This window comes from Cervus canadensis, chromosome 22, assembly GCF_019320065.1.
Source record: "Cervus canadensis isolate Bull #8, Minnesota chromosome 22, ASM1932006v1, whole genome shotgun sequence".
NCBI classification, from domain to species: domain Eukaryota; kingdom Metazoa; phylum Chordata; class Mammalia; order Artiodactyla; family Cervidae; genus Cervus; species Cervus canadensis.
Window position 1 is genome coordinate 2660492 of NC_057407.1, and position 9057 is coordinate 2669548.

The window sequence follows — 9057 nt, forward strand, 5'->3', positions numbered from 1 at the left end:
TGCGGCCCCACCCCTCTCAAAAGGCCACACCCCCACCCCGCGCCCCCGATGAAGCTCCGCCCCAGCCCCGAAGTACCAATGCCGACTGCCGGAAGCGAAAAGCCGCAAAACCGATTTATTTCTACTTCCGGTGCGTTGTGTTCTCGCGTTTCCAGAGGCCGGAGGCGGGGGTGGGGTTCTCGTGCTCTCGCGAGAGGCGGGAAAGAGCGCAGGGTTTGAAAGATGGCGGACGACGTGGACCAGGTGAGTGTCTTCTGAAGCGCTAGCTCAGCAGCGGCTTACTTATTCCCGGGGCTGGTTGTGCCCGGGTTTGCCTACCAGGTTTGCTTTTTCCAGTCTCACGGGAAGGTGGCTAATTATGCCGCCTCTTTCTGGGTCTTCAAGGCCTTAATCTGCCAATTTGGTTAACCGCGCCCCCTCCGAATTTTACGTCAGGCCTTGAGATCTTCTACTGTTCCAAACCCGCTGAAAACTAATTATTACTCACTCTCGTCATTTCCTTTCTCTTGGGTATGTTTCTGTTTGCCAAGATACTATTTCAAATACATCAAGTTAATACATTAGCCCTTTTTTACTCCTTACAATAATCACGAAGGGAGGATGGTGCTAAGTCGTGTCCGACTCTCGCGAACCCGTGGACTGCAGTCCTCCAGGCTCTTCTCTCCATGGGGTTTCTCAGGAAAGAATACTGTAGTGGGTTGCCATTTCTTCCTCCAGGGGATTCTGCCCGACCCCGGGATCGAACCCTCGTCTCCTGAATGGCCGGGCGGATTCTTTACCAGTCATTTATAAACAGGGAAACTGAGAATTAGAGATGGCACGATTTTTAATCCCAGTTCGTAAGTGTCAGAGTCAGGAGTTGAGCCCACACTCCCAGAGTCACAGACAGTGCTTTCACCCAGTATTCTATAGTATCTGCAAAATACTAATATATTCATCTTACTGGCCAGATGGCTCCCTAAACTCAGCCTGCCCTGTACTGACGTCATAATCCTCCCTCAAACATTGATCTCTACATAGCATTCTCTCTTATGGGGTAGTCATTAAATGTATGGTCTTCAGGCTACTAAATGATACTTGAAATAAAGGTGAAGTCCGTAAGAGAGTGACTCCCTCCACCCTGAAATGGGGTCAGACAGTTCGGATTTTGAGGGAACAGAGTCATGATCATTTTGTCCTAACTCCTCTCTCTCTCTCTCCTTCGTACTTTTCAGCCCCCATTTATCCAGCACTTAGTGTTAGGCACTGTTCTACACCTTCATACACTGTCCTTTAAGCCTCACAACAACAGTATTAGGTAGGCACTGCTGATACACACAGTTTACAGATTAGGAGACTGAGGCACAGAGGGGTTAAGTGACTTGCCCACAGTCAGGCAGGGCGCAGAGGGTTCAGTCCCTTCACTCTAGTCTGTAGTGTCACTCAGCCGGCTTCTTTTATCAGCAACAAACGACCAACACTGTGGAAGAGCCCCTGGATCTCATCCGGCTCAGCCTGGACGAGCGCATCTACGTGAAGATGAGAAATGACAGAGAGCTTCGAGGCAGGTTACATGTGAGTAAGCTGTCTCCTTGAGATTATTTCCTTCCCCCTCCTCCTTTGAAAGGTGGAAATTGTCCGCTCTGGAAGAGCATGTTGACTGTCCACCCGAAGGAGGTAGAAAGACACCCATATTTCTAAAGGCCAAATGCGATGGTATTTTATTCATATTTTTAACATTTTTTTCTCTTAATGGAAATAGTGTTTATTAAAGAACACTGTCATTTCTTTCATTTTTTCTTTTCTGTTTTTTTATAAATAACATTTACTTGTTCTCCATTCTCATTTAAGTGTTCTTTAAACTACTGACATGTTTATATATTAATTTGTGTTTTGTTGTGAAAAATTTTAGATAGCACAGATGTACATAGAATAAAAAGTAGAATGTCATTTCTTCTACCGGTAGCCATTCCTTCTATTGGGTCTATAGTCTTTCAGGTCTTTTCTGTGTATTTACATACATGAATATGTGTCTGTGTGCATATATTTGCACTGTATACACCATCTCTAAAAAAATAAGTGGTATCTTTCTATACCTTTTGGAAGAACCTTTTTTTTCCACTTAATCTTTTTTGGAAATTATTGATCATGAGTACATGTTAAACCTTGTTCATTATTATTTTTTAATGACTTTGCAGAATTCTTTATGTGGTAGTAGTGATACCAAAGTCGTTTTCCATTTCTTGCTGCTAAAAGTAATGCTGCAATAAGCATTTTTATGTGTGGACCTTTGTTTATATCTGTATATATCAATATTTCTATAGGATTGGGCCCTTGATGTGACTCCATTTATTCATAAAGAGAGTATATTAAAGGTTTTGTCTCTCCTTGATAGCTTAATACTTTGCTGAGTGTGTTCTTTTTATTTTTGCCATTCTACCCTAAAGTGATTAAAAATAGCTAGTTTTTATCCAGCACTAAACCAGGTACTGTTATTCTAAGTGTTTTGCCTGTAATATCTCATTTAATCTCTTTAACAATTCTATGAGTGTAGATATCCCCATTTTGCATTTGAAGAATCTAAGGCTCAGAAAGGTAAAGTTATTTGATTAAGGTGACAACAGCCAGTAGAAAGGAGGGCCAGACTAGGAACCTAAGCCATCTGTCTTCCGCTGTCTCTTCAGTACCATGATTCTACCTAATGAAACCTAAAGGTCAAAAACCTCCTGTGCTTGGAAAGGAAGTGGAGACCTAAGTCTTAAATTGCAGAAAGGAAGATGAGCCCCAGGACATGAAATAGGGGCAACTTTGCAGAGAAAAATAGAACTGAGCTTAATCACCTGGGCCGGTGGCACATAGACAGGCCCTCCTGGACAGACATGTTGCCCTAACTCTTGGAGGCTTCTTCAGTCCCCTGTGTGGACTCAGTTGCCTCTGCACTGAATGACCCCTCAGCCTTCGTTTTGGGGCTCTCATCTGTGGATCTTTGCTCTTGTTTGTGTGCTTTGCCTGGCACTTCCCTGTGTTGCTAATTGGCTGCTTTTATTTTGATGTGAGCTGGTGAACTATTTAACCCTTGACTAAAAGTAACTCAGGTGGGTTCTAGGCAAGACCCTCTGCCCCCCGCTCTGGAGCTTCACCATTTGGTCAAATGCATGAGCTTTGGAGCTTGAATTGAGGACATCCCTGAATACCTGAGTTGCATTATTTGTTGATTGTGCTGAGCAGTTAATTCTGGCAAGGCTGTAAAATACGCAGGGTGCTGCTCTACTTGAGTTTACTTTGTGATGGTTAGTCTGGGACAGGGAGGTTTGAGGGACTGTGTCTTGTGCCTTTAGGAGACTAGTGCTGTCATCTTAGCAGTTAAAGAATTTTATTTCCTTTACTATATATAACTTCAAATTATTTTGAGTAAATTCATCTTTGACCACAAACAGTTTTATATTTGTGTTAGCCAATTAAGTAATCACGGGAGATGATCTGCAAAGAAATATTGTACAGCAGGGTTATTTTTTATTTGCGTGTAAAAGTTTGTGGTGTAAGTATTAATGTTATGTGTTACTTGTAATTGAGCCATTTTTTTCCTAATTTGCTTATTAAATCTCTTGGTCCCTCACTTTCCCACTTCAGGCTTATGATCAGCATTTAAATATGATATTGGGAGATGTGGAAGAAACTGTGACAACTATAGAAATTGATGAAGAAACATATGAAGAGATATATAAAGTAAGTCATGCAGTTCTAGTCATCACTTTCAAAATGTCAGTTGTTCTCAGAATCCAGTAAACTAATGCTTGTTTATGGAAAGCGTTTCATGTTTTGATACCTATTCATGGGCTCAGTGGAGTGTAGCAGTTAAAAGCAAAGGCTTTGGAGTCGGACAGACCTGGGTTTCCAGTGTTGGCTTGGCCACTTCCTATCTGGGGTATGTTGGGCAGAAAGTACCTTTGCAGACGTAACTTCCTCACCTGTGGGCAGGAATCCTGGTCGCTTCTGTTTGGCTTGCCAGGATGCATTGAGATATGGCTGTATAAGGGGCCACTGTGTGCTGTGTATAACAGTGATACAGGATGGCGCTTTGTTTGGTGTAGATTTATCTGTCAGTACCTACTGGAAACTAAAACCGAGAAATTTAAAAAATACTAACTTGTTAAAAATAATAAATCTATTACATGTTGACATAGGTAACATTCTTCTGAAAATACTAACTGTATTTTCTGAAACAAAATATTTAATGAGAAGTGTCTTTTGTTTTACGTTTTGCAAATGCTTGACTTAATGGACAGCATTTAATTATATTTTTTTCCCTGCATTTAATCTGTTGTGCTACGTTATGGTTGAACGTCACACAGATAGGTTAACTGGAAAAGGGAGGGGTGTTTTTTGTGGATACTTGCCTTTGATGCTACACCCAAACTCAACAAGCAGTAGTTTCTTAAAGATAAGTTGTAGTGTGGAATCTAAAACTACATCAGTGAACTTTCCATATTGTTATATGTAAGTTCATTGGTCTACCTTGCACTTGGAATGGATCTTGTATATAAGCGTAATTTTGTTACATCAAACTCTGGTCATTTGGAAAATGTTAGTTCACTGAATTATGCAGATCTTCTTCAGTCTTGTAAGTATTTAGAAGCCAGTCTCTGACTCTCCTCTAGTGTCCTGCTTTACTATGTAGGCTCAGGCTACAGGGCCGCGTGGATTCAGGCCTTGACTCTGTTGTTTACCAGCTCTATAATTTTATCAGTTACCCAACTTGTCTGACTGAGTTTCCGTGCCTCTAAAATAGGGATGGTAGTACCAACTCACTTCATACTGCTGTTGAGGATTCATTGAGAGATTCCATGAAAAGCCTTCAGATGGCGACAGGCACATAGTAAGTGTTCAGGTGTTAGCCTTTGTTGGTTTTTGTGCTTCTGCTTTATCCTGGCTGTCCGCCTCTTTTCAGGTACTCTTGATTCCTTGGCTAGATTTCTTTTTCCTTCTGAACATGGATTTTATTTGTGTTTTAATACGCATTTTTCCCTCTCACATGTTAATTGTTAGTTACTCTTTGTCATAAGCCATCAGTCTATAATAATCGTACAGCACAAAAGCTTGAGCTCTGGGCGAACAGATCTTGGTTCACATCTTGGCTGCTGCTGATTAGTTGTGTGACCTTGGGCAAGTTCTAGAAATTTTCTATGCCTCGAGGACCTCCTCAGTAAAATGCCAGCACAGTAAGTGTGCCTTCCAAGATGCACTGAGTTTGGTGCTTGTAAAGCTGGTGGCAGGTGGTGGTCGGTGGCCATTGTGATTGTGGATGCGTCTGTGTCTTTCCTGAGCATCACTCTTGTCTAATGTTCCTGTTGTGCAGACACCCGCTCTGGACGTCACCTCAGACTCGGTGCGTCTGAGACTAGGCTCCTGGTGCTCTTCACCTTCAGAATGAGGCCACTCTCAACTCCTTGTTCCCGTCTTGACTTTCTCAGTTATCTGAACCCTTTATCTCAGAATCTTGTGTAACAAGTCAGCCAAAACCTTAGTGTCTTAAAAGCACACCCACTTACCAGCTGACAGTTTCTGGGGGTCAGATGTCCAGGCTCAGCTGGGTCTTCTGTGTTAGGGTCTCTCACAAGGCTGCACAGGGTCTGGGGTCTCATCTGAAGAATACAGTTGGGAAGGTTCCGCTGCTAAGCCCACTTTGATGGTTGTTGGGAAGACTAATTTCCTCAAGGGTTTTGAAATATGGGCAGACCCAAAACTTCTTAGAAATGCAGGTTCACAGGCTCCACCCTGGCCTTTGGAGTGAGGATCTCTGGACATGGAGCCAGGAAACAGCCTTAAAAGCTGTTAAACAGATGATGTTATGCACAGTAAAACTTGAGAACCCTGAGAGATACAAAGAGTCAGATACATTCATGGCTGACAGATACGTATACTGGATTTAACATACTAAGTTTATAGGTATTATTTGAATTTACTGTTCACGGTTCTCTTTTTATGTTCCAGTACCTAAGAAGCTGATAAAACAGTTTTTACATGTTAAGAAAGTTCTGGAAACCTAGCTGTTATTTCCAGTACTTTCTGCCTGGCACAGAAACAGTTCTCCGTCAGAGCTACATGTGGTCAGTTGTGCAGACTCCTGTGAGCTCAGAAGGGTGGGTTGTCACCACCCCGCCTGCACTGTAGCAGAGCAGGGGCAGGATGCCACCGCCAGAAACACTCCCTTTGAGAAAAGGGAAGGACAGGGACCCTGAGCAGCCACTGGTCCTTCAGTGACAGGTCCCCTGGGAGGCTGAGTAGTGAAAGAAACCTTGTTGAGGTCAAGTATGACCTGTGCGATATTTGGGACATACTTACACTAAAAAAAATTATTCTTTCTTTGTCTAGAACTCTTTATTGGTTACCTGTATTTTTATTGTTAAATATGGGAGCTGCAGAGTGTTGACAGAAACACTCACGTGTGCTGGCATACTCAGTTTGTCAAACGCTTTTGTTAGTGGATCCTTTGTCAGTGCTATTTCTTTAAAACTTATGACTTCTTGTGTTTCCTGTCTGTTTACTTCCAACCCATTCTTTGGGCCAGTAACCTCAGAGTCCTTTTCTAGATGAAACTTGCAGATGCCTTTGTTTCTTTTCATTGGGAGAAGGCAATGGCAACCCACTCCAGTACTCTTGCCTGGAAAATCCCATGGACGGAGGAGCCTGGCAGGCTGCAGTCCATGGGGTCGCGAAGGACATGACTGAGCAACTTCACTTTCACTTTCACTTGTTTCTTTAGTTACCCACCTCTAACATGTGTAAGTTCCTCTCATACAAATTAATGTTGGCTACCCTGGGTCACTTGATAACATAAACTTGAATGGGAAGGCAACACCCTTAATCTCGTCTTCCCCTCAGAGCTGTTTTTCTTGCTTTTTGTCCCCAGTTTGGAGTCTAAAAACAGTTGGTTTTTTTGACCTTATGAATGCTGTTTCTTATCGCTACTTGAAAACCTGCTAGTTCTCGTGTAAGCTCATCTCTTCCTTACAGTGCCCTGCCCAGTGCATCAGGTTAACGGCAACACTACCAGTGTTTGGCTTTTTCCAACCTTTTCCCCAGAACCTAGGTTTGGGATGTCTTTAGGCTACTTTCTAGCTACTTTCTAGGGAAAAAGTTTTACTGAGGCATGAGAAGATTTCACACCTTCCATATCTGTTTCCTTACTGCCTAAGGCTTGTCCCCTGGGCTCACACAAAAGATAACCCGTTCCATACATGAGTGGATTAGTGCCACAGTGAAGCAACATGGAAAGATTTTATTTGTGCCCACAGTCTTTAGTGACTTCCCTGGTAGCTCAGACGGTAAAGTGTCTGCCTACAATGGGGGAGACCTGGGTTCAATCCCTTGGTCAGGAATATCTCCTGGAGAAGGAAATGGCAACCCACCGCAGTATTCTTGCCTGGAAAATCCCATGGATGGAGGAGCCTGGTAGGCTACAGTTCATGGGGTCGCAAAGAGTCGGACACGACTGAGCCATTTCACTTCACTTCACAGTCTTTAGTGAGGTTTTAGCTTGGTGCACCAGCTTTCCTCCTCGTGCTCAGTCAGGGATACCGGCTTATGGGCTCTGCCGTCCCCAGGGTTCTCCGTAATCTGAGTCCATGTGGTAGGGGAGGCCACAGAGGGCCTTTGTGGGAGGTTTGGGGTCAGCTGTCACTTCTGTCCACTTCTCATTGGTTAAAACCCAGTCTGTGGCGCCATGTGGTTGGCAGGGAGTGAGAAATGTCTAGCTGTGTGCCGGGAAGAGGGGAGAACAGGCTGGGTGGATGGCTGCAGCCTCTCCCCCGGTTGTGTTCCAGGAAAAGAAACACTCAGGAGATGGTTCTTTGTGTCACAGAGGTAAGTGACCATGGTTTTAAAGCCATTTGTTTGTGTTATGATGAATCTGTGGGTTTTTGTTTTCAAATTTCTATCTCAGAAAATGAACACCACTACTACAAATTTGTATAAATGGGTTCTGTGTTTTGTTTTGTTTTTCCTCTTACAGTCAACAAAACGGAACATTCCGATGCTCTTTGTACGGGGAGATGGCGTTGTGCTAGTTGCCCCGCCATTGAGAGTTGGCTGAAACAGAGAATTTATCCTGTGTAGAAGATGGGCTATACTGTGTGATTGCATCTTTGAATGTGGAAGATATTCAAAAGAGAGACCGATGTACATCTTGATACTAAGAAATAACCAAGAATTCTTCCACTCCTGACATAAGTTGATTTGTAGATAACTCATAAGTTCTTCAGCTAAACGGCATTTTTATTTTTCTCCAACCCTTCCAATAAATGTGATCGCCGTGATACAGAGCTTTTTCAGGAATTGATTTGCTCCACTGTTTTTTTGGACAATTTCTAGGTTTCTGCCTTTAAATTAAATGTGTCATTTCCTTTTTTGGTTTTTAATGTGGTCTCCTGTCTTGTGAATTCTTTAAAGTAAGCACATCTTCATTCACTTGTACACTTGTTTGCGTCTGCTGGGTTTGCGGCACCAAGTTGAGCCCTGGGAACTGCAGCTCTGTGGATCTGCGTCCCTCCCCGGGCCCCTCTGGGAAGCCCCTTGTTGAGGTGCGGGGACTGCACGGCCGTGAGGGCCATGCTGATGGCGGCATGCGTGTACGGGGTGCCATGAGCAGGCAGAGACCAGTGCCCAAGCCAGAACCAGCTGGCTGGGCAGGTGTGGTGGGGCTGATGACGTCTCATCGGAAACACTAGCACTGCAGTGAACGGTGAAGCCCAGTGCTGCTAACTGTCTGGCCTGATTTTTTAAGGTTGGGCTTCAGTGGTGGTTTAATCCGTTATCTAGTACACTGTACTAACATGCAGTGTTCTAAGCCATGTGCAAGAAAGATGCTTTCGTTAGACATTGTACAAAGTGGTTTCATTTTCTTTATTGTGCCTGTTCCTGCAAGTTAATGGAGAAGAGGAAAACAAGTGCGGGCAAGCTAACAGAGGCTTCATCGACGTCAGTAGACAGGAGAGAACCCTTCTGCCACCCGCACACTTGGTCCAGGCCTTAGGAGGTCCCAAGATGGAACCTGTTTACAGCAGCCTCTTCACTGTTGAA

General features: G+C 43.7%; 1 protein-coding gene across 1 annotated transcript; it reads left to right on the top strand.

Annotated features, from left to right (window-relative positions):
• The first annotated feature begins 94 nt into the window (after positions 1-94).
• Positions 95-8396, top strand: LSM3 (LSM3 homolog, U6 small nuclear RNA and mRNA degradation associated). The gene is made up of 4 exons (XM_043443567.1): positions 95-243; positions 1444-1554; positions 3610-3705; positions 7991-8396. Exons 1-4 carry the CDS (start codon positions 223-225, stop codon positions 8069-8071), a joined length of 309 nt encoding a protein of 102 aa, XP_043299502.1. The 5' UTR covers positions 95-222; the 3' UTR covers positions 8072-8396.
• Positions 8397-9057: the final 661 nt, after the last annotated feature.

Excerpts from the sequence above, each read along its gene's own strand:
- LSM3 (XM_043443567.1), top strand. The coding sequence starts at position 223 with ATGGCGGACGACGTGGACCAG. Across the intron at positions 244-1,443 it reads TGGCGGACGACGTGGACCAG|CAACAAACGACCAACACTGT; the intron begins GTGAGTGTCTTC and ends TTCTTTTATCAG. Across the intron at positions 3,706-7,990 it reads CATATGAAGAGATATATAAA|TCAACAAAACGGAACATTCC; the intron begins GTAAGTCATGCA and ends TTCCTCTTACAG.